The 27,004-nt window shown below is 38.2% G+C and overlaps 1 protein-coding gene across 2 annotated transcripts in view; it reads right to left on the bottom strand.

Annotated features, from left to right (window-relative positions):
- The window catches only part of LOC127452947 (R-spondin-2-like), a 93,646-nt gene that overhangs the window by 51,164 nt on the left and 15,478 nt on the right, over positions 1-27,004 (bottom strand). For both annotated transcript variants that reach the window (XM_051718858.1, XM_051718859.1), the window contains exon 2: positions 1,808-1,996. In XM_051718858.1, coding sequence (XP_051574818.1) covers positions 1,808-1,996 — 189 coding nt within the window. The remainder of the gene's footprint in view (positions 1-1,807; positions 1,997-27,004) is intronic.

The following is a 27,004-nucleotide window of genomic DNA, read 5'->3' as shown; positions in this document are numbered from 1 at the left end:
CTCTTCTTTGCATAACTGCTTTAGTTCAGCCACACTGGACAGTTTTTGAGCATGAACTGCTCGTTTAAGGTCCTGCCACAGCATCTCAATCGGTTTCAAGTCAGGACTTTGACTAGGCCACTCCAGAACTTTAATTTTACTCATTTCAGCCATTCAGAGGTGGACTTACTCTCATGCTTTGGATCATTGTCTTGCTGTATAATCCAGTTGCACTTGAGCTTCAACTCATGGACTGATGACCGGAATTTCTTATTTAGGATTTTCTGGTAGAGAGCAGAATTCATCTTTACCTCAATTATTGCAAGTCATCCTGGCCCTAAAGCAGCAAAGTATCTTCACACCATCACACTACCACCACCATGCTTGACTGTAGGTATGATGTTCTTTTTGTGGAATTCGGTGTTTGATTTACACCAGATATAACAGGATCCCTGTCTTCCAAACAGTTCCACTTTCGACTCATCAGTCCACAGAACATTCTCCCAAAAGGTTTGAGGATCATCAAGGTGTGTTTTGGCAAAATTCAGACGAGCCTTAATGTTATTCTGGGTTAGCAGTGGTTTTCATCTCGCCACTCTTACATGGATGGCATTTTTGGTCAGTGTCTTTCTGACAGTGGAGTCAAGAACAGTGAACTTTATTGATGCGAGAGAGGCCTGCAGTTCCTTGGAAGTTGTCCTTGGCTTTTTGTGACTTTCTGGATGATTCGTCGGTGTGCTCTTGGAGAAATTTTGGAAGGTTGGCTACTTCTGGGAAGGTTCACTACTGTGCCAAGTTTTTTCCATTTGGAGATTATGGCTCTCACTGTGGTTCTTTGGAGTCCCAGAGCCTTTGAAATAGCTTTGTAACCCTTCCCAGACTGATGTATTTCAATCACCTTTTTCCTCGTAATTTCTGGAATTTCTTTTGACCTTGGCATAGTGTGATACTGGGTGAAATGTTTTAGCCAACTACATGATGCTAAAAAAGTTAAATTTAGATGTTGATTTGATTGAACAGGGCTGGCAGTAATCAGGCCTGGGTGTGTCTAGTCCAGCTGAACCCCATTTTGAATGCAGTTTCATAGATTTGTGGATTTAGTTACTAAGTGGGCAAATACTTTTTACACAGGCTCAGTTGGTATTGGATAACATTTTTGCTTCAATAAATAAGATTATCATTTACAAATTTTATTTTGTGTTTACTCAGATTTCCTTTGTTTTATGTTAGCTTTTGTTTGAATTTTTTTTTACAATTTATTATGAGAAATACACAAAAACAGAAGAAATCAGGATGGGGCAAATACTTTCCATAACACTGTATGTTATGTATATAATATGTATTATATATAATACACTGTATTATATGCAATATAATATGACTGACCGCCTCACTCCCTATTCATTTTCAATGTATGGAAAAAAGATGCAACGAAAGTGAATAGTGGCAGAGGCTGTCATTCAGCCAATCATATAATTTTCTGTTGCACAGACCAAAGAAAGTCATACAAGTTTGAAATAACATGAGGAATTGGGAGTAGAAAAACTCTGCAATCTAATGAGATGGCAGATTTCAGTAGTAATATGCTGCATTTTCAACTTGCCAACAGGATATTTGTCAGTTTACTCACATAGTCCTAATATTAGTGGTAGGCCTAATATTGCCTGCAGAGCTAAGCTTAAGACCAATTCCAAGCTAAATCGACTTGGTTGTGCAATAGCATCTACACACATGTGCTACAAATAGGAAGCATGTGGATGTAATTGTACATGTGAACTTGAACTGTAAATAATCCAGACAGTAGAGGTGATTGTGGTAAGGATCTTACTGGAGCACATGTTAATCTCTGTCCCTCGCACGCCGTAGTAGCCTGACGGACAGGCGTGGAGACACTCGCCGTACTGCCTCATCCTCTCCCTCCGTAGAAACAGGAACAGCTTTGGTTGGCAGTTCATACACCCATTGTCCTTCGAACACACCGAACAGCCTTTACAGATTGGGTATGCTCCATAGCTAGCTGCAATAAAGCAAGACAAAAAACAGACATAGGTTTTAACACTTAATAACACCAAATAATTCTCAATGGACACTTGACACAACTAATATAGTGATATCTTGACCAACAAGACATGAGCAGTAAGTAGTTATATAGCAGATACTTTTGCTGCCAAAAAGACCAGCTAAGATCAGCATGAATCTCCATGGTCCAAGCTTGTCCAAACTGGTGGACCAGCATAGCCATGTTGTTCACGATGCTCGGCATGTGACGAACATGGTCTTTTCAACATGTTTATTATCCAAAGCAACTTACAATACATATATTACATGGACAGCCCCTCTGGAGTAACCTGAGGTTAAGTGCCTTGCTCAAGGATTCGCTAAAGGCCCGCACCTTGCAGGGATTGAATCAGCACCCTTCCATTTACCAGCCTTGAATTTAACCACACTACAGGAGCACAGTATGCCAACTGCAAAGTACTGTGTTGAATGTTTAAACACATGCTGCTGTAGAACTGTCAAAGACATTTTCATTGACACATTAAAATATCACTGACCAAAGAAACTGTCATTGCTGTAACTTTAGCAAGCCCTGACATTTTTGCAGAACAAACCATTTTGAATCTGAGCAGCACAGTGATTTGACTCAAAGCTCAAATGCTGTATATGGAGTTCAGACAGCCGTTGAAAGCCCAAAACCGCATTAAATTCTAGCCGGATCGTGTTGCTGGTAGAAGACAAAGGAGCCAGTATCGACCATACCGTTCCACAATAAAGGTCTCTTAATGTAAGCTCCTTAGCATCCCCTTTACAGGAAAATGTCCTTGGGCGCACACAATAACTGCAAACCAGAGACATGGCTATTGATTGGAGCCAAGTTTTAAATATCACAAACCGAGATAGTGTAACAGCCCTAACTGGATGACCCACCACAATACTTCATAAAATATCATGCATAGAACTGTTGGAGATAGGAAACCAAGGTCCTGCATTTGCATTTCGCTGACTGTTTTCCCATTACCTTTTTTTCAGACCTCTACATCAGTTTGAAGAAGTAAATGAGTGTCCACCATTTAAAATACATCTATATAATATATTAATCAGGGTTAAGTTTACAGTTTAGGTATGCCCGGTTTTTAAAACTATTGGTCTTTCATTTTATGTCATGTTGTCAAAAACATTGTACAGTACAACTGAGCTTTGAGATGACATACTGCAGCTTGAGATGAGAAAGCTTTGAGATGACATAGCTTAATTTAGCATGTATATACTCAACTGGAGGAAGAGAAGGTATAACTGACACCTAATTGATCACTGCAAAATATGTTTCAAATTATACCTTCTTCATAATTTTCATCACTTTCCACTTTCTCTAAGACTAAGACATCAATGCACCATTTATATTTTTCAGAGAACATGAACTACTGAATTACATAAAACTTATGTTGAAAAACTCTTTGATTACATTTGATCAGAGCCATAAACATACTGTATATGACAATGGACAAAGGTTGTTTAATCATATATTGCTTTATACGACAATTATACGTCATAAATTTAAAGAAGTACTGTCAAATTATAAAGATATGCTTTTCAAGAATCTGACATTCACTGTTTATGTTATGTAAAGTATATGCTACTTTTACATTGCATAATTTGTTTCAAGAAAACAAATGTTTCACACTTGGTTTTAAGGGAACAGAAATCTCTGAAAGTATAACAATTGATTTGAGGCACTTCAAGCACAACTAGTGCTGAGAGTATATTTATAGGCCTTTTTTTTATATATATATACAAAGGTTTATCACTGGGTTGTTTTCATGGAGAAAACAAAAAGTGTTCTTATGATGAAGAAACGATCTGGACACATTTTTACCCAACCACAGTGCATATAGAGACATTTGGTATACAGTTTGAACATGTTTATAGAAGCCTGACATTAACCCCAAATTGGAAAAAATCTCCCCTACTCAGCCCATACACTTCAGACCTTGTTGCGATCATAATGTAAAGAGCGGAGGAAACCAGGACTGGCATGAGGTTGTAACTTCAAAAAGCTCAAAACTATCAGCGCGTTTTGAACTTTAATTACATCAAACTTGAATTTCAAATGTACGTGACATGAATTCAGATCATTAAATTCAGATTACATTTTTTAATACACTGATTCAGGTTTTATATTCAGATTCGGGTAAATTTGACAAAGACATCTGAGGTACTCAGAAAGAGCAATCGAGCTGGATGTAATCAAACTCCTTCTTGACCAATCACAACGTAGCTCAAAGTTCACATGTGGAAGAGGAAGAGTCCACTATGAAATAGGGCCAATGTGGGATCATGGCTGAACAAGAGCCACCTCCTCTCTCTAGCTTAAGTTACTTGTTCTGCCCTAATGCAAACTCCAGAAATAATTAGTGTGATTTGTAAACAGGCTGTTAGATGCATTTAATAAACCCTGTGTCGCGAGAAGCGGGAAGCGACTGTGATTCAGTTAATCCAGTCACTTCAGGTGTCAGGACAGCAGCGAAGGGAAATCACTTTCCAATTGGATTTAACTGTTTTAAACTTTTTGCCAAAGTTGTTTATCTGTTAAAATGCTTGGATATGTTTTCTGGTAGGGTTGTTGAAGTTTATATTGGTTGTCATGCTTTAATGAATCAAACATTACTTATGTGTACTGATCACAATGTGTTTATCAGTTTCGTTCCTTCCGGTGAAGTTACTGTTACATGTTTACTAATATTCCTGACTTCTTTCATAGCATTGCAGCAGTTTCGAGATTCCCAAATTACTTGACTGTAAGTGTTTTTCTTTTTGCCTGGTGAAGACCGTTGCAAGCAAGTGTAAGCCATTTAGTATTTTTGGAGCAATAAATCAGTGTGCGGACACTTGCCATTTTTTCCTTTCAGCAGATAGCCTGTTTAAACAGATCTAAAAACCACTATGGGTACAAGGTGGTTTCCCATGAATGTATGCTCATATCAAGTTGTTTATAATTACCGATTTCATAGCACAGTAATGTATATTAATTTGTATATCATGTAACCATCTCTCTGCTTAACTTTACTTCCAAATAATCGATTAAATATTTTTTATTGTAATTATTATATAGCACATTTCTGCATATTATTTAAATTTTCAATAAATTATTTCATTATTAAATCCTCGTTTTGCGTTTTTATACCATCTTATTGTTTGCAGTGCATAGACCTTTTATTGTAGTATTACGGTTCACTTGCATTGTCCACTTAGGATTTAGATTGTAATATAAAAATGTAGTGTCTTCAGTTGAACTCATGTCAGCCATTTCATGAATTTCACCACTTAAATCAGCCTGGTCGCATTAAATTTATGTTAGCATGACAACATTTTTGCAACTAAAAATGTACGTGCAGTATATCACGTTTGGCTGCAGTTTTCCAGTGAAATGTCCAGCTGGGGGAGCCAAAAGCAAGTAAAATGGTGTTGTATTCAGATATGGTTTTAAGGTGAATTATATATATATATACACACACTACTGGTCAAAAGTTTTGAAACACTTACTCATTCTTCATTATAATTTTTTTTTTTTTTTCACATTTAGAATAATAGTAAATCATCAAAACTATGGAATAACATAAATGGAACTATGGGAATTATGTTGTGACTAAACAAAATCCAAAATAAATCAAAACTGTGTTATATTTCAGCATCTTCAAAGTAGTCACCCTTTGCCTAGAATTTGCAGACATGTACTCTTGACATTTTCTCAACCAAATTCTTGAGGTATCACCCTTGGATGCTTTTTAAACAGTATTAAAGGAGTTCCCATCTATGTTGGGCACTTATTGGCTGCTTTTCTTTATTATTTGGTCCAAGTCATCAATTTCAAAACCTTTTTTTTTTTTTTATTAAATTTTAGTTTATAATGAAATAAATTAATAGAATAGAATAGAATAGAATCCTTTATTTTGGTCACACATTATACATAAATTTTTGCATATATACAGTGAAATTTATTTGTTTTCACATATCCACATATTAATATGGTGGCACAGTTATATTTTTGTCTACAAAACTAATTTCAAACATTTAAGCATACGCCTTCAGATCAAAATATTTTTAAGATCATGAGAAACATTTCAGTCAAGTGTTTCAAAACTTTTGACCGGTAGTGTCTATATATGTTCATCATAATGTCGCCATGGATGCTCTGCTGTTCAAGAGATGCAGGCGAGGGAGACGAGCCGGTGCGCTGGTCAAGCTCTGTCGGCACGGATTTCGAACAGCGCTGCCGAGCATTCACTTAGCGAATCTTCGCTCTCTTCCTAACAAAACGGACGAACTACATCTCCTCACCCGCACAAACAAGGACTTTTCAACCTCTGCTGCCTTGTGCTTCACAGAAACCTGGCTGAGTGAAGCCATTCTGGACAGCACGTTACATCTGCCGGGCTTTCAGCTGTTCAGAGCGGATCGCATTGCGGAGTTGATGGGGAAAACGAGAGGTGGTGGAACATGCTTTTATATCAATGAAAGTTGGTGTACAGATGTAACAACGTTAAAGAGGATGTGCTGTCCTAATTTGGAAGCGCTCTTTATTAACTGTAAGCCTTTCTACTTGCCGCGGGAGTTTTCCTCGTTTATTCTGGTGAATGTGTATATCGCACCAAACGCATACGTGAACAGCGCTGCAACAGCTGGCTGATCAAATCACAGACATGGAACAACAATACCCGGACTCAATTATTATTATTCTTGGGGATTTTAACAAAGCAAATCTCACACATGAACTGCCCAAATACAAACAGCACATTACATGCCCCACCAGAGACAGGAACTGGATCATTGTTACACAACAATAAAGGATGCATATCGCTCTTTGGGACTCTCTGATCACTGTCTGGTTTATCATTTTCCAACCTACAGGCAGAAATTAAAATCAATCATGCCAGTATTAAGGACTGTAAAGAGATGGACCAATGAAGCAAAGCGGGAACTACAAGCCTGCTTCGATTGCACGGATTGGAGTGTTTTTGAAGGCTGCAGCCTCAGACCTGGACGAGCTCACAGATACTGTTACATCATATATCAGTTTCTGTGAGGATATGTGCATTCTTACTAGGACTTATTTAAAGTTCAACAATGACAAACCGTGGTTTACAGCAGAGCTCAGGCAGTTTCGTCAGGCCAAAGAGGATGCTTACAGGGGTGGGGATAAAGTCTTGTACAATCAGGCCAGGAACACATTGAACAAGGAAATCAGAGTGGCTAAAAGAAGATATTCCGAGAAGCTGAAAAACAAGTTTTCAGCTAATGACCCTGCATCAGTGTGGAGTGGCATGAAACAACTCACAATTTACAGGACTCCTACCCCCAACCCTGTAGGGAACCAACAACTGGCTGATGACCTGAATGTGTTCTACTGCAGATTTGAAAGGCCCAGTCTCACACCCCACACCTACTCTGACCTTCACTTCACACAAACACCAACACCTCCTGCAACCCCCCTCCTCCCCCCTCCTGCTACTCAACCTGCACTTAAGATCTGTGAAGATGATGTGAGCCACGTCTTTTGGAAACAAAAGACGAGGAAAGCTTCAGGCCCAGATAGCGTCTCACCAGCGTGTCTTCGATCCTGTGCTACCCAGCTGGCCCCCATCTTCACACAGATCTTCAATAGATCACTGGAGCAGTGTGAAGTCCCATGCTGCTTCAAATGCTCAATCATTATTCCTGTCCCAAAGAAACCAAAAATCACAGGACTTAATGATTACAGACCTGTCACCCTGACGTCTGTGGTCATGAAATCATTTGAGAGACTGGTGTTGGCCCTCCTGAAGAACATCACTGGACCCTTTCTAGATCCCCTTCAATTTGCTTATCGAGCAAACAGGTCTGTGGATGATGCAGTCAACATAGGATTGCATCATATCCTGCAACACCTGGACAGACCAGGGACATATGCAAGGATCCTTTTTGTGGACTTCAGTTCGGCTTTCAACACCATCATCCCAGCTATACTCCAGAATAAATTACACCAACTCTCTGTTCCCATGTCTATCTGTCAGTGGATTACCAGCTTTCTGACGGACAGGCAGAAGCTTGTGAGACAGGGGACTTACTTCTAGCACCTGTATAATCAGCATAGGTGCCCCCCAGGGATGTGTGCTCTCCCCACTACTCTTCTCTCTCTACACCAATGACTGCATCACCAAGGACCCCTCTGTCAAGCTCCTGAAGTTTGCAGATGACACCACTGTCATCGGCCTCATCCGAGATGACGATGAGTCTGCATACAGAAGGGAGGTTGAACAGCTGGCTGTCTGGTGCAGTCAAAACAACCTTGAGCTGAACACGCTCAAAATGGTGGAGATCATTGTGGACTTTAGGGGGAACACCCCAACACTGACCCCCCTCACCATTCTAAACAGCACTGTGGCAGCAGTGGAGTCATTCAGGTTCCTGGGCACTACTATCTCACAGGACCTGAAGTGGGAGACCCACATTGACTCCATTGTGAAAGAGGCCCAGCAGAGGTTGTACTTCCTTCGCCAGCTGAGGAAATTCAACCTGCCACAGGCGCTGCTGATACAGTTTTACTCAGCAGTCATTGAGTCTGTCCTCTGCACTTCAATAACTGTCTGGTTTGGTTCAGCTATGAAATCGGATATCAGAAGACTACAAAGGGCAGTTCCGACTGCTGAGAGGATTATTGGTTGCCGGCTGGAAAAATCACTCTGGACCCCACTCACCCTGCCCACTACCTTTTTGAACTGTTGCCTTCTGGCCGATGCTTCAGAGCTCTGAGCACCAGAACCGTCAGGCACAGGAACAGTTTTTTCCCTCTGGCTATCCATCTCATGAACAGTTCAATTGCCCCATTGAGCAATAACTATGTGCAAGACACAGTTTAGTCTTTTTTTATATTTATCCAACACATCCAACCTCCTCTGCCATTTCATTCCTCTGAAAAAAAAAAAAAAAAAAAAACATTTGCACTGTACATAACAGATTGTATTAGATTTGCACTACCCATGTGTATGTGTGTATGTATGTGTGTGTCTGTTCGTATGTGAATAATTATTTTTTATTTTTTATTATTATCTATGTCTTGCTGCTGTTTTTGTATTGTTTTTGTATTGTTGTACACAGGAAGCTCCTGTCACCAAGACAAATTCCGTGTACGCATACTTGGCAATAAAGCTGATTCTGATTCTGATAAAGCTGATTTTGAGATATATATATATATATATATATATATATATATATATATATATATATATATATATATATATATTATTATTATTATTATTATTATTATTTATTTTTATTTTATTTTTTTAAACCGTACCTCCCTAACCTAACATTTTTGCCTGAACCTAACCAATAGTGTTTTAAAATATAAATGAGATGTTTAAAAACGGCATCCTTACCTTATCAATGCCTAAATCTAACCATTAGTGTTTTGAAATGCAGAAGCAAAATGAAAAAAGCACATTTTCTGAAGCAAGCACCTCATTTGGTGCGGATTCTATGACTCTGTAATGTCTCGTGTCAATTTGAGTTCATGACTGGTATTGGACCTTAGTCCTCCGAATCCAAGTTCAATGCTCTATCAGGTGAGCTACTGCGTAAGCTATTCATGTTGGAATAAGTGTATATTTGTAGGTGAGTCTGTACTACAAGCATTAAAATTTATTGTTTTTCAAAAGATGTGTTTGAGTAAAAGTGAATGGATATCATAAAATAGCAGGGTCTGAGTAATAAGTATTTATAAAGTCATAATCAGCCATTAAAATCATGACTTGACTGAAAGTGAATAAAACACACAGTTGTTGTAGTGCCTCTAGTGTTCATTTCACCTAGAAACTGCAGGGAATTGTATCTAGAGACACGTATAGCAAGTTTTGCAAAAAATTTATGTAGAGTCATGTTTTCACTATGAGACCAGGTTGCTTAAATTGATATGTGTAGTACAATACAAACATTAATGTATATTGTGTAGTGAATAAAACACTTCATATCATTAATAATCATATTAAAATATAATTAAGAGTGTTGTTTATCTCCCTCTAAGTAAGTTATATATCGGTAATAAATGTTTACGTGTAAGAATAACATAATATCAACAAGAAAGTAGCTTTTCATGGCACCACTTTACAGGTAATCTCCGATACCTCACACCATTAAATTAATCCGTGCAGAATAGCAGCACTGAATCACAACTGACATAAAGTGTTCCTCCGCAAGTAACTTGCAGTTTATGCTTCAACCGCTAGAGGGCCAAAGGTTACATGTAGCTTTAAGTTATTGAAGAAAACATTTATTATTTTCCATCAGCTACACGATACAACTCACAATACCTCTCATGGAGAGGTATTCAACATCTTGGGTTAATGCTCTATTAAGTTTTAAATTAACAAAACCTTTCTCCCTGCCCTAAAATTTAAACCTAAACCTAACCGATAGTGTCATAAAAAGCAAATGTGGCATGAAAAATGCAATTGCTAAAGCAACCACGTTCTTCTATGACACTTTCGGCTCACATGTTGACTCGCATGCTCTTCAGGACTCATACCCCAGTCCTTTACATGACAAGTGCAACGTTTTATCCCTTGAGCTATCGTGCAATTTTTCGTACTCAAATAAGTTTGTAAATGTAATTGGTTATGTACTGTACATGTTAAAATGTATGGTCTAACAAGACATGCACTATAGAAAACGTTTTTAGATGTCTTAAGATAGCATTGTGTGAGGAACAGGGTGAAAAGTAAGTGTTTATGAACTGAAAACCTGCCATTTTACTTGTGATTTGTGTGAAAGGAATTAAGAGTCGTTGTTGTAGCACCCCTGATGTTCATTTTACTAGAAAACTATGGTATACAGCGAGACGCGTATAAAACATTTTGCGAAAATTAAGGCAAACTTATTCTATGAGACCAAGTTGGATAATTCAGCATCTTGGGGACATGTCTACATTTGTCTATTTTTACATTTTAAAGCTCCATGCCTTAAAGTCAACATGAAATCAAAAGTCACCCTATTTACTTTCTAAAAACACATTCTAGGGGCCATATCAAGAAGCTGGTTTAGGTGGCTAGCCAGGTAAGTTTTAGTTTAGCTAGTGTCAACCCTGGGTTTAAGGTACTATGAAAGTAGGACCGTCTTTACTGGTGTTATTGTTTTTCATTTGCCTACTCCAACCATAAAATATAAATGATAAATTTTAAAATATTAAAAGATTAATCACTCTACAAGATTGCTATAAAAAAAGGGATGAATAAGCCTGTTTGTTCTTGTTGTGGGCCTATATGAATTCCCTTACGTATTCATATATCAGCTGTTTTATATTATCAGAATTTCTTTCCAGCAGCCACTGTTTCTTGTTGCTGTGTAAATGTCTTTAATTTCTTCATAATTGTATAGCGATCCCTTGTGCTGTGTAAATCATGTTTTAATTCTTCATAATTTTATGGTGATCTCTTGTGCAGTGTAAAATAAATTTTAATATTTTTATAACAATCGCTTTTTGTGTGGTTTAAATCTATCTACATTTTTTATCTTTTTATAATGATAGGCCTTCAGCAAGGAGGTAAATTCCACTGACTCTCTCTCTCTCTCTCTCTGTGTTTCATGCTATAGACCTTGTTCACGCTAGTGCCATCTTTGATTTTTAATGGGAATGACAACGAGGCTGTGAGGGATAAACTTACCATCTATTCAATGGCACGAATGGAATAAAGCTGTATAAAGTTCCTAGATCACATATGATTTTCCACAACTCATGTTGTCTGGAGTTCTTTGTATACTGAATGTTCTTAGAAGGATTTTTTTTCAACGTTTTGTCTGTGGAACGATCCAAAAACACATTAAACTGCAGTACAGGCCATTGAAGGGACTGATGTCTATCCCTCACAGCCTCGTTGTCATTCCTATTAAAAATCAAAGATGGCGCTAGTGTGAATAAGGTCTATTGGCTCTTCGCTGCAAATGTCACTCATTCATGAGCATGCATGCGTGAACTAATCCTAAACTTAGGATCAAAACCTGAGTTGACAGAGAAAGTTGATGAGCAGCATCATGGTACCACCAATAAAGCCTGATTGGATTGGATTGGTTTGGTTTTGTCAACTCGAAACCCAATCCTACTACCCTGCGTTTGTTCAACTAGCGTCATGGTACAGGCTCCAGTTCTCATTGCAAATGATGCATCACATGTTAGGGCCCTTATCACAAAGCTCTCTTGTTTTTAAACCCCTCCCCTCCAACCACCTGTCATGTATTGTAGAGACCACTTTTAAAGAGCCAATCAATTCCTTATGACTTAAATCTAGCCCTGCCTCACTTTTTTTTTCTCATGGGATATCTTGTTTTACTTGGTAATGTCACATTACTGAGACAAAATGACTTTAAATGCCCCCTCTAACCCCCACTTTTGAAATTGCTTTTACTCCTTTTACTTTGTACAACCTGTGCACCTCTCTTTGAACTCCCCTTTCCCACAACAAAATAGTTTACACAGAGAACACAGGACAAATGTTTCGTTAAATCAAAATATGCAAGTGCCTTCTTCCAACATGCATTAAGAAATCTATCTACAACATAAACAATTGCATTTACAAAGGCCTTGTTCTCTTTGAACATCTATGCAAAAGACACCACAAGGACTCAAGAGGACAAGACCATTTCTGCAAATTGTCCAGAGTGTGATGTCCTATGTGTTGTGTAGAAAAGCCAACAGAATATCTTGATCATAAAGTCTATGGATCTGCCTTTTCTGTCAGCCAAGAATGGGGCTGCATGAGGGAACAGAAAAGCATCTCTACAAATGGCTGAGAGGTAAATGTCTTGATTTGTTTGGAGAGCAAAATGCAAGGTCATTACTCTTTTGAAGATGTTATTTTGTTCTTAGCTGTGTTTTAATTTCTATCCCTTTTTCTCTCAATCTTTCTCCCCAGTTTAGAAATTTATAGGTTCTGTGGCAAAGGCAGTACCTGGTTTCCTCTCTCATCTAAAACGGACACATCCCTGAAGACATCACCTCTAAAGATTTTAAAATGCAGTTAATAATGACAGGTAAGACAAACATTTATTCGCAGACTACAAAATTAAATTCAATTTGGGAGGACTAAAATATCTGTCCAACAATATTCGGTACTAGTTTTACTCTGCCAAATTTTTGTGGGGAGACTGTGGTTCATTCAGGTAAACGCAAAAATGTTGGTCCTCCATTCATGCGAAGTATGACGGCATTCAGCTTTGGCTGAATTTGTTTTGAATCCTGATCAACTATAATTACACTTTGAGCAAGATCCAGCAGAAAAGCCTAAGATAAATTTAACGACTCTCAAATAACCGTGACATGCATTGCCTTGGGCCAATTTGTGCAATTTGATTATACAGAAGCAGGCTTATAAATGTAGTTATTACACAGCTCTCTGGAATACTCGATTGTGATTGGTCAATGGCACCATCCAGCGGTCAGATATTGCTCTGTAACAACTGGGGATTAAGGCATATCAGACTGCTCATCCGGGTTCTACGAGCTGTCTCTCCTGCTTCTTGGCTCACTGTGCGATCTCTACGAGTAAGCTAATAAAATAATTTCAGCTCAAATCAATGTTTCATGGGCATTTATTTATTGATTTGGCAAGTCATCTTGTAATAGGCTAAATAATGAGGAGTCAGACGGTCATTTTTACAAAGTAAACACACACAGAACTCTGACACAAACCAGAAGTCGATTTCAGCTGTTCGGCAATTTATTTCTTCTCAAATAATTACACAATTTCAGCTCAAATCAATGTTTCATGGCAATTTATTCATTTATTTGGCGAGTAGTCTTGTAATAGGCTGAATAATGCAGAGTCAGACGGTCATTTCCACAAGTAAACACCAACAAAACTCTAACGCAAACCTCCACTTCGCATCGGGGTCCTGATCACCCTGTCATGGTTTATTGTGTGATATCAACTGGCTGACTGTACATTATCCCTTACTTGGCTATGTAATGCAAACATTAAAAATGCATCGCCTTACATATAGCATTGTGTGAGGAAGAGCACGAAAATTAAAGTGTGATAATCTGCCCCAGTACTCGTGATTTGTGTGAAAGGGAATAAAAGTCTTGTTATAGTGCCTCTAGCCTTCATTTCACTAGGAAACTGCTGTGATATGAACAACGAGCCACATGCAAAAAATTTGGCAACAATTTAGGTATTGTAACGTTTTACAATGTGACCAGGTTGAACTTCAAGAAAAAAGGAAAAGTTGCAAATTTGCACCTGTTAATGAGAAATCAGATCCCAAAAAACAAAAAACCTTCTTACAAAGACTCCACATTCATAAGGGCAATCTAAAGTAGTCACGTCATTTTAATTTGTATAGCACTTTTCATAACACACATCTTTTCAAAGCAGCTTTACAGAAAATCATGCATTAACAGAAAATGAAACTGTAATATATATATAAAGTCTTAGAGTCATCATTGTGTAGTTTGATTAAATATGATTGTAAATTGTGTATAAAAATAACTAATTAAATAATAATTGTATTTAGAACCCCAGTGAGCAAGCCGAAGGCGACTGTGGCAAGGAACACAAAACTCCACAAGATGTTGGTTAATGACAAATAATAACCTTGGGAGAAACCAGGCTCAGTGTGGGGGCCAGTTCCCCTCTGGCTAAACAGCATGAATAAAATGCCAATATTAGTTATTTATGTGCAGTGAAAGTCATAGTTTAAAATTAGTAAACTAAGTCAGTGTTAAGGGCCAGTGTTTAAACGATGATTTTGTATGAACTTTAAGATTAATGACTAATGTATTTGAAGTCCATCCTGGATTAACTGCAGAAATTCACATAGATGAATTGTCCATTGTTAGTTTGCTGATGAAGGCATTTGTTGGCAATTAATTGATACTATGTGTATTGCATTTTAAGAGTGTAGTCCATCATTAGACCAAGGTGATACAGGCAGAGATCAGTGAGGTGCATCACAGTTCAACCGGCAGGTCATTTCAGTGAAGTCTATCCTAAATCCAAGGTTCAGGCAGTGGCATATGGTTGGAGTTGGCATCAGTTCATCCTCTGAACTCCATTGTAATAGACTGAAGTGATGTCTGGCTGGCACCAGCTGCATTTAGTCATCATCACTCAGAGGCTCGTAGCAGTGGAGTCCGACATCAAGCAGGAACAGAGCTGGATCTAGCCGGCTAGCCGGGATATGAATCCCGAGGTTGAGACAGGGAAACAAATAGAATAATATTAGCGTAGATGCCATTCAATATTTTGCAAAGTTATAGATCATGATAAATGTTTCTGGTTCCGGAAGACCTAACTAAAGCAGTCTAATTGTGAGTTGATGGATAAATTAGGTGTATGCCTGGCTAAATAGATGAGTCTTTAGTCAAGACTAAAACTGAGTGAGTGTGTCTGCATCCCGATCAGTGTTAGGGAGATTGTTCCATAGTTTAGGAGCCAAATAGGAAAAGGATCTATTTCCTTTTGTGGATTTTGATATTCTAGGAACTATTAACAGGCCAGAGTTTTGCGATAGTAATGAACGTGATGGAATATAGCGTGGTAGAAGGTCACTTAAGTACTGCGGAGCTAGACCATTCAAAGCTTTGTATGTAGTTAACAAAATGTTATTCATCCTCCCAGTAATGCATTACAATAATCTAGTATTGAGGTCATGAATGCATGAACGCATTCGTTTTTCAGCATCAGCAACAGAGAGCATGTGTCATAAATTAGTAACATTTCTGAGGTGGAAGAATGCTGTTCTACAAACATTGGAAATTTGATTTTCAAAGGACATAATGGTATCAAATATAACACCTAAGTTCTTCGCTGTAGAAGACGATGTAACAGTACATCCATATAGAGACAAATTATATTTTAGCGGCTTATTTCTAGAGATTTTTGGTCCAAATATCAGTACCTCTGTTTTGTCGGAATTGAGTAGAAGGACATTTCTGGCCAACCAGTCTTTGATTTCAGTGATACACTCTGCTAATATGGAGAATTGTGAAATTTCATCAGGTTTCGAAAAAATATAAAGTTGGGTATCGTCGGCATAACAGTGGAAACTTATTCCATGATTCCTGATAATATCTCTCAGGGGAAGAATATATAAGGAGATGAGCAGAGGCCCTAAAACTGATCCCTGTGGCACTCCATCCTTAACTTTGTTTGATTTGAATATTCTTCATTTTCACAGACAAAATGGTAGTGATCTGCTAAATGGGACCTAAACCATGATAATGCAAGTCCACTAATGCCAACATAATTCTCAAGCCTATTCAAGAGAATGTTGTGATCTATGCTGTCGAAGGCAGCACTAAGATCTAAAATCACTAGAAGAGAAATGCAGCCGCAATCAGATGATAAGAGCAAGTAATTTGTAACTCTGATAAGTGCAGTCTCTGTACTCTGATGGAGCCTAAATCCTGACTGAAAGTGTTCATATTTACCATTTCTCTGTAGAAATGAACATAGTTGGGAGGACAGTACCTTTTCTAGTATTTTCGACATAAACAGGAGATTTGAAATCAGTCTATAATTAGCCAATTCTCCAGGATCAAGCTGTGACTTCTTAATAAGTGGTTTGATAACTGCCATTTTAAAGTTTCTTGGACATGTCCAAAGGATAGCAAGGGGTTAATAATATTAAGAAGAGGTTCTGAGATTACAGGGAATACCTCTTTTAAGAGCTTAGTTGGTATTGGATCTAACATACATGTTGCTTTTGATGTTTTGATAAGTTTTGTTAGCTCTTCATGGCCTATGACAGCAAAGGATTGAATTTGCTCATGAGGAAAATTATGAGACACTATTTTCTGAGGTACTGTGACAGACAATTGTATAATTCCAGTTTTATTTTTTGATGATTTCAGTTTTATCAGTAAAGAAATTAATGAAGTAATTATTATTGTGCTGCGACGGAATATCTGGTTCAGTCTAGACTTTATTCCTAACCAATTTAGCCACAGTGCTGAATAAACACCTAGGATTGTTGTGGTTATTTTCTATGAGTTTGCTAAAATATGCTGACCTGGCAGCTTTTAGTGCCTGTCTGCAGCTCCAGTCACTATCCTTCCATGCACCGCGAAATACCCCTAATTTTGTATTCTTTCACTTGCGCTCCATTTTCATGAGTGTGTTCATTGTACCATGGTGCGGGGCTTTTTTGCTTACATTTTTTTTAATCAAAGGAGGGCAACACTATCAAGAGTGCTAGAGAAGGCTGTATTTATATTTTCTGTTTTTTACATCAAGTTCTTTTAGACCTTTTGGCTTACTGAGTATATGAGATAAATCTGGAAGATTATTAGTAAAGCTATCTTTAGTGGTCGAAAGAATAGTTCTACCTGAACAATAGTGTGGTGTAGATTGAGTAACATTAGCTGATCACATCATACAAGAGACGAGGTAATGATCTGAGATGCTATCTCTCTGTGGCAGAATATCTCTAGTATCAACATCAATTCCATATGACAGAATTAAATCTAGCGTATGATTATGGTGATGAGTTGGTCCTGTCACATTTTGCCTGACTCCAGGAGAGTTGAGAATATCAATAAATGCTAATCCCAATGTGTCATTTTCATTATCTATGTCAGGGGTGTCAAACTTGGTTCCTGGAGGGCCACAGTCCAGCAGAGTTTAGCTCCAACCCTAATTAAACACACCTGAAGCAGCTAATCAAGGTCTTCAGGAGTGCTTGAAGATTACAAGGAGGCATTTTGGAGCAGGGCTGGAACTAAACTCTGCAGGAATGCGGCCCTCCAGGAACTGAGTTTGACACCCCTGATCTATGTGAATGTTGAAGTCACCAATAATTAAAGCTCTATCCACATCAACTACTAGATCTGATAGAAAATTTGCAAATTCACCAAGGATATCAGAATACTGCCCAGGTGATCTATATACTGTAGCAAGGGCAAAAGATGACATATTTTTTATTTGTATCTGATAGTGTCACATTAAACATTATTAGTTCAAAAGACTTAAACTTATATCCTCTCCTCTGAGTAACACCAAAAACTTCACTGTAAATTGCAGCAACACCTCCTCCTCGGCCCTTCAGACGAGGCTCATTTTTATAACAATAACCTGGGGGAGTAGATTCATTTAAACTAATATATTCATCCGTTTTAAGCCAGGTTTCAGTCAAACAGAGTGCATCCAAATTATGATCTGTAATAATTTAATTTACAATTAGTGCTTTGGTTGAAAGAGATCTAATGTTTAGTAGCCCTACCTTAATATGATGTTTACCTTCAATTTTTTTTCAAGTTTTACCTTAATCAGATTTGTTCTAAATTATTTAGTGAGGGGTTTGTGTTTGGTAGTTCGGGGAACAGACACAGTCTCTATGTGATATCTAAGTGATACAGTCTCTATGTGTTGTAGTTTATGTGACCTGTGTGACATCTCAAGGCAGCTAGCTGACATTCGGATTAGCCAGTTTGTCTGCTTCCTGACCTGGGCCCCAGTTAGTCAAATACTATCACTATTAAGACTATGAGCCAAATTATAGAAAGGAGAGTGGCACCTTCCCTGGAAGGATGGAGTCTCTCTTTAGCAGGTCAGGTCTACCCCAAAAACTCTTCCAATTGTCTATAAATCCTATGCTATTCTCCAGACACCACTAAGATTTCCAGCCATTCAGTGACACTAATCTACTATAAACCTTGTCACCACGACGTGCAGGGAGGGGGCCAGAGCATATTACAGTGTCTGTCATAGTTTTTGCAAGTTCACACAACTCTTTAAAATTATCTCTAGTGTCTAGCTGACATGAATAACAATTTTAGAAAATCTACATTTAGCATTAGCCAACACTTGTAAATTTGATCTGATGTCATATGCCCAAGCCCCCGAAATGCATTTAACAATAGTGGCTGGAGTCTCTATTTCCACGTTCCTTACAATAGAATCTCCTATAACAAGAGCGCTTTCAACATGATTCTCAGTGGATGCATCACTGAGTGGGGAGAATAGATTGGAAACCCTAACAGGAACGGGAGAGTGGTGTCGCTTTGCTTAGCAAGTATGCCACAGAGACGTCACCCAAACGCCCTACTGCGGGGCTCTTCAGCCGGAACCAAAGTGTGTGTGTTGCTCGCTGTTCTACCCGCATCCAAAACAGTATCTACCAGATTCTCTATCTCACTGACCTCCACTAGCATTTGGATGTGCATCTCTTAACTCATTAACCTTCTCTGTCAGCCTGACTAATTCCTTAAATTTATCACATGTAAATCCCTCACTGCTGATGGAAGAAGCTATAGTAAACATGTGGCATGAAATGCAGAAAGCAATAACATGAGCGGATGTCATGACTTACCGCTATTGTTTGTTGTTGTTGTTATGGTTGTGCTTGAGCGGCGAGGGTTTGAGATCGATGTGAATCCCTCACGCAATTGTTTGCTGTTGTTGTGGTGGATCCTGATCAGCAGAAGTTTGAGATTGATGCAATAATCCGTGTAAAACACAGAGGAGAAAACTAATGCATGCAATCAAAATGCGAGATGTAGACAAACGGGTGAAAAAAAAGGGAAAAGAAAACGGGCGCATGCTGTAATATACACGCAGTTGAAACAGTATAAAAGTGGGGGAAAAACGAAGCACGTGGTAAAAAGTACATCAAATAGACCCCTTTATGTAAAATTTTCTGCACCAAACCACATCAGTTACAGTCTTTAACCTCAACTGCCTCATTTTTAAAGTTATGTCTTACAGTAATTGTTGCAAGCATTGTAGGTTTCACTTGTTTGTCTGATCTTCTTTAGGCATAAAAATATTTGGACAGAACTGCCGACATTGGCAATTCAGTGCCAGCAACCCTTGACCTTTTCACTGGGAAAGAAACTGGGAGTCAATTCCATGCAATAAAACTTTCAGAGCATCCACTAAAAGTGTGCCAGACCCTTGAGACCTCCACACTGTTCCACATGGTTGAAGACAGTACATGGAAAACTCCATCAAACCACCACATTTGTTGCAATCAGACTTTATTCGTCATGGATACAGAAGTCACACTTTGCTAATGTCTAATAAACCAGATCCATTGTGCTGGTGGATGACAGAGGCACATTTTGCTCTATAGGCACATTTCTGCTCCAATTTAGCAGAAAATATGCTGGACCTCACCTCCAACTACTTTGCAGCTGGAAATCGTCAGGATTTAGGGATCCATGTTTTTTTTCCCCCCCACTTCAGTTTACTTTAACAGATTGCACTGTATGCATATGTTTACAATTTAGGGCAATCCCATTACTTATAATGATTCTGCACCATGTGTCTGAGCAAACACATTTGTTTTGCTGAACTGGCTTATTAGCTTAGTGAGAGTGTTCTTGTGCTACAGGCCCGCAAGACATGGCAAGCACCAATAGATTTTGTAGATTGGATCACTGTGATTGAATTGGTGGACTTAAATTTTAAACATATCCTGTAAGCTTGGGCAGCTTGTAGTGGTATTGGTGTTTGCTTGCAGTTGGAACAAGAAAAATGGGGATTCAGAGGACCTGGAAACAAACCTGCTGATGTGCATGCTTATTCCAGGAAAACAAACTGATTAGGTTCTTATCAAAGACAGTTAACTCATAATCATGCACTTTAATTAGCCAGTGTTGATTTGTCTCAATTTTAAGTAGCAATTATTAGAATATTCGATTTCTTGAAGTATATAACTTTTTCAATATTAAAATACTTTCTTCTATCTCAGCTTAATATACAAAGACAACTATTAAGTAAGCCATACATTTTCTTGAAAACTGTAAACACGGTGTCCCTCTGACGCTATAAAAATTCCTCTGTTTGTTTTGAGTGGCACGCTTAGAGCCCACCCACCAACATTACTCGACCAGTGGCGTAAATTGGGGGTGGGATTATCTGACTGTTCAATCAACAGCAGATGAGGGGCATATTCAGAAAGCAGTTTTGAAAACACTGTTTATTTTTGCAATTCCATTCGGTGGAACTATTGTCGCAGAAATTACATTTCAGCTTTAAGGTAGCCAAACATGCTAATCCTGCTCGAAATTCTGGACTATAAAAACATTTTTACCACATACATTTTTTTTCTCTAAAAGCACTACATAAAGAAAACATTTAAGCAGAAGGTTTCAGGTTCGATTCCCACAGAAAACAAAATTGAGCAAGGTGGGATTGTCCCTGTAATTGAGCACAACAATACTCACCCACTTTTTCAGCTATTTTGGTTCCTGAACTGTTTTTCTTATTCATTTTTCCATAGGGATTTAATTCAAGTATAAATAAAAACCAGATGCGAGGTGAATCACAAAATTACACACTTTGATTTGAAGAACAAAACGTATTTGTAAATCTGACAAAGAGACGAAAGTAACAAGCTACATTCCCATGAAGCATTGTGAATGAAGTACTCAAATTAAAAACAATGTAAATACATTAAACTATTGATTTTAAGTTGATGATACAAGTATGGAAACAACATAAGTTTATTGCAAACTATCTAGATACATATAAGTAGTTTAAGAGTGTAAGGAGAGTGACTCGGTTGCGTCATTCACAATGTGTCATGGGAGAGGGCGGTCGTTGAAGTGCTCGGTTGGCACTCGTTGGATTTTTTACCTCAGCATCATGGCTAGTCTAGTTCAGCCATGGCATCTCTCAGAAGGTTTTGGCATGTTAATATGGGTATGATATATTGATAGGATATTGGTCTTGGTGGACTAGATCTGCTATGCTGCTGCTGCAGAGCAAGTACTGAGACTTGCTATTGCTTGAAAATACACAGACATACTGAGTTAAACATGTGGGTGCTGCTACTGCACAATTAGACAAATAGTAAGACATGCTGCAGCACAAATAGACATATAAACAATCCCCATGTAGCAGATCTAGACACATGGAGATGGAGGTGGGATTCAGAGAAAAGCTCTTGCAGCACGCTGCAGTGAAAATGGCTCATCTGCAAAACTGAGCAATTTAAATGTTAGATAAAAACAGAGGTGCAAGTTAAGTGGCTACCCGATATTCCAGCAATACTTGACAAGATACACTAGCTGGTATGTAGACAATAATTTTTATTATTACCAATAATTTATCTTTATGTCCACATGTGGCACTTGTTGAGTGTATAAATTTAGGTTTGTTTTTAGGACATGACTGAAACATCATATACAATAGTCAGGACATAGAGTTTAGTTTTAAGGAATTGAATTCAACAAAATGAATCAATGTAACATGAAAAGTAGGTTACAAAGACATGCATTTCAATGTTCAAAGAGAAAAATATATATATTAATTTCTTTACAGTACACATCTGATTGTCTTGGGTTCATGAAGACATTAATGAACTTCGACTAATGGAATAGGAAATGGTTCCCACTTAAAAACATCAAATACAAGGATATGAATAGCTGTACTCATGCTGCAAGCTTTCCCAAATCTGCCCTCAGTTATCAAAGCAATGAATTTTGACTGAGAGGTCAAATAGCCCTTTGCATGTTATGCATCTCGTAAACACGAAAAGAGTGTTTTATGTCCTGACCGTAGAGAAGGTGCAGGTGCCGTAAGGTGCAAAAAGTGATCTGTCATGACAAGCTATGTGTGAGAAGATATGTTTTATGTTAGTGCCTGGCTCATTTTTATGATGGAATTTGGAAGTTATCAACTTTTTCCACTGCACAAATTTTTCTCGGGCAGTGAGAGAGAGCATGCTGTGTTCTCAGGTTTAGTTCATGTTGGTTTGAAGAGAAAAGAGAGATGAAAGAAAGAGCTAAAGAGAGTGGTAGAGCAACAGAAAGACATGAGGGTTGTGAACAGGGTTGGATGTTGAATGGCTAAAATTAGCACACCTGTTGGTAATTTATCACACATAAACCTCACACCTAATTTTCACACCTGTGGCAAAATGGGTTCTGAATCCCGTAATTGAGTCACACGTGCTGTTCTGAAGGAGTTAGCAGTGGGTTCCCAGCATGCCTGGGATTTTTTCACACCGTTAAGCATTAGCAGCCTAACATGGTCCCCCTTTCTCGTCCATCACTTCTACAATCCCATGCCACATCATATAAATACCACCACAACCCCACAATTCAAATCAACAGAAAATTACATGAGAAATAAGAAGATGAGGCAAAAATCACAAAGGAACTCCCTTTAAAATCTAATTTGCTTCTCTTAGAGAACAGTAAGCAGGGGCAGGTTTACGATTTCCCCAAGCAACCGACCAAACCGGTGCCCCATTTCGAAGATTTTGCTTAAAAAAATTACATAAAATTGTAGCCAAATACATTTAGAATGAAATAAAATTCTAGTTCAAGATAATAAATGCATGTTTTCCAGTTTTTTCGACAATACAACAAAAAAGCAGTATTTACCTACATACACTGGGGGCCAAAAGTTTGGAATAATGTACAGATTTTGCTCTTATGGAAAGAAATTGGTACTTTTATTCACCAAAGTGGCATTCAACTGATCACAATGTATAGTCAGGACATTAATAAACATGAAAAGTTACTATTACAATTTGAAAAAAATGTTCAGAACTTCTTAAACTACTTCAAAGAGTTCTCATCAAAAATCCTCCACGTGCAGCAATGAAAGCTTTGCAGATCCTTGGCATTCTAGCTGTCAGTTTGTCCAGATACTCAGGTGATATTTCACCCCACACTTCCTGTAGCACTTGCCATAGATGTCTTGTTGGGCACTTCTCACGCACCTTACAGTCTAGCTGATCCCACAAAAGCTCAATGGGGTTAAGATCCATAACACTCTTTTCCAATGATCTTTTTTCCAATGTCTGTTTCTTTGCCCACTCTAACCTTTTCTTTTTGTTTTTCTGTTTCAAAAGTGCCTTTTTCTTTGCAATTCTTTCCATAAGACATGCACCCCTGAGTCCTCTCTTTACTGTTGTGCATGAAACTGGTGTTGAGAGGGTAGAATTCAATGAAGCTGTCAGCTGAGGACATGTGAGGTGTCTATTTCTCAAACTAGAGACTCTGATGTACTTATCCTCTTGTTTAGTTGTACATCTGTCCTTCCACATCTCTTTCTGTCCTTGTTAGAGCCAGTTGTCCTTTGTCTTTGAAGACTGTAGTGTACAGCTTTGTATGAAATCTTCAGTTTTTGTCAATTTCAAGCATTGTATAGCCTTCATTCCTCAAAACAATGATTGACTGAGCTGTTTCTTTTTTGCCATTTTTGACCTAATATTGACCTTAAGACATTCCAGTCTATTGCATACTGTGGCAACTCAAAAACAAACACAATGTTAAGCTTCATTTAACGAACCAAATAGCTTTCAACTGTGTTTGATATAATGGCAAGTGATTTTCTAGTAATAAATTAGCAATTTAGCATGATTACTCAAGGATAAGGTGTTGGAGTGATGGCTGCTGGAAATAGGGCCTGTCTAGATTTGATCAAAAATGACTTTTTTTCCAAATAGTGATGGTGCTGCTTTTTACATCAGTAATGTCCTGACTATACTTTGTGATCAGCTGAATGCCACTTTGGTGGATTAAAGTACCAATTTCCTTCCGAAACAGCAAAATCTGTACATTATTCCAAATTTTTGGCCGCCAGTGTATATTTTTACAAATCCTTTTTTTTTTTTTTTAAATGAACAGGGTGTGCGAAACCTACTACTTCACTCACTAACATTTTGGAATTCAGTTGCTATTTATTCTTATTATCATAACCCAATAATTATATAGCAATAATACAGTATGATATAGTATTATTATTATTACTTTGAGGATTTATTGTATACAATAGTAATATATTTTGTCTTATTTACTTTAATTTCACCTGGCGCATATATTCTAATGCTGCAGTGTATTGTTCATCATGCTGCAAAAGACTGTATTTTATGTAAGCATCGTAGGCAACATTCGTAACAGTAACAGTAAACATAAAAGGCATGGCAGCCCCTCAGCACACTAGAGCAAAAGGAAAAATCACTGCCGTTTATCAAGCACTGAAACTTTGCTTGGTGCAGAATAATCTGGTATAATGCAAAACATTGCAACCTGAATTTGTTAAAAATGTTAAATCTTTGTGACACCTGCACACAAAAAACAATTTAGGCACAGCGCAACGAACAACGTGCGTTTTTGAGACCTGAAGTTATGTTTAACTTGACACAGTGTCTAAAAATGTGCCGGTTCTGCGTGAGACACTAAAGAAACAGCGAGAGGTGCAGCAGTCAAGGCATTCGTCCAGCGTGTGTTTACATATGGAAAAAATGGAAAAACAGAGCAGACACACGCAAAAACGTGTTCGGTGTGAAAGACCCCTAACTCATGGGCGAAACAAGTTCGGAAGTCCTGTATATTTTGTAAGAAATTACAAACCCAAACCCAAAGTCCTACTTGAAAAACTGACCCGAACCCGGCGGACCTCTAAAGTGAACCACTCTAAGAGCGCTGACAACATCGTATTCGCGCGTGTACTCAGAACATCATGTCACCCCTCAAGCGATTTTTGTGAAGCTTTCCTACCAGGGCAGGGGCCCCCCGATGTCCGGGGCCCCACGCAATTGCCTGGTGGTTAAAACCACTACTGACAGTAAGACAAAATGGAGAGCAGATGTCTTGTGTGATCAAACCGGTGAGCTGAATTCACACCGTTGTTTATGCTGCCATTGACCAGGAGAGGGATTAAAGCAGTTTGAAACAACTGCTCAAACCTTTACAACCACATAATATCTTTCAATTTTATGTTACCTCAGAAGTACAGGAATACAATTTTATAGTTCTTTTAAACTGGTTTGTTTTCATGCAGCATTTTTATTTTTATTTATTTTTTTGGTGTCAAACAAAGAATGTAACTAGTTAGTCCATTTGAGCCTTCTCCCAGTTCATCCATCACTCATTTTCAAAACTTTCTGGGAAAGAATTAGAAGGACTAGTTTCTATTAACCATCTTTGCAATGATGAACACAGAATCCCATGCAGTATTGCAACATTAACAACATGGCTGCGCACATACCGATAATCGCATCTGATCACACAAAACCAATCATTATAAAAGTATTAAAATCACATTATGTTTATTAATGTACAATAATTCCTCCAGTGGAGGTGTTAGTCAGTTCAGTGTTAATATACGTGTACAAAAGTTAATAGATAAACCAGTCAACACAACCAAAACTGTAAGTCAACTTTAAAGTAAAAGAGTGATCTTAGAATTTTAAAAAAATCAATACTGGGATCGATCCAATGAAGATCAGAATTTATCAGAAAATCTATATTTTTACTCAGCCCTAAATGGGAGAAAATCTCTGTTTCAAATCTAGTTGATCTTTAATGCACACACAAAACACCTCCACAAATGCATACAAACACACAACCTAGCAGGGCTTCCTCTGCACAGTATTGTCTGCCGTTACGCCTTCTATCCTAGGGAACATGAAAGGTATTACCTCATTAACCCTTTAACGATACCTCTTCTCCACCTCCATGGTAAATCCCTTCCTCAGTAGGCCTGATGACAAATGATCCATCAGGTCAAAAGTGGAGAGCACCACGGGGGTGGCAGGCAAGGGACCTCATATGCTCCCAACCACTGAGAGGGGACTTCAAAGCTTGATGCCCAAGACTGAGGCTTCTACTCCACAAATAGCTCCAGCATTTATATGAGGCCCACAAAAACCTTGCCGAACCTATTGAGCTAATTAGAGAAAACATTCGACAGGATACCACGCAACACTCCATGCCATTAACTTCAAAACAAGCCCTATAGCATATACTTGAATGAAAATAAAACAATGAAAATAGGTTCTACTGTTGCGGTTTCCTCTACACATGGGCGGCACAATGTATAAAATCTGCATGTATTGTTACAAACTTGTCAAATCGCAATGAAAACCTAGCAATCCAAGATACACCAGAGCACTTCCAGATACAAATGCACACCAGGGCAGGGTTTTATGTAATGGTTGCTCATCTCTTCTGCTCCCCAGGGCAAAGCTTACACTAAAGAGCTCTGTGATAATTACTCAACTTCAACCTCTTCTAGCTCTTACCAAAACAGGCCTGTCT

Source organism: Myxocyprinus asiaticus, chromosome 15 (assembly GCF_019703515.2).
Source record: "Myxocyprinus asiaticus isolate MX2 ecotype Aquarium Trade chromosome 15, UBuf_Myxa_2, whole genome shotgun sequence".
NCBI lineage: Eukaryota > Metazoa > Chordata > Actinopteri > Cypriniformes > Catostomidae > Myxocyprinus > Myxocyprinus asiaticus.
Note: the sequence above shows the minus strand (reverse complement) of the source record. Positions and strands in the feature narration are given on the sequence as shown.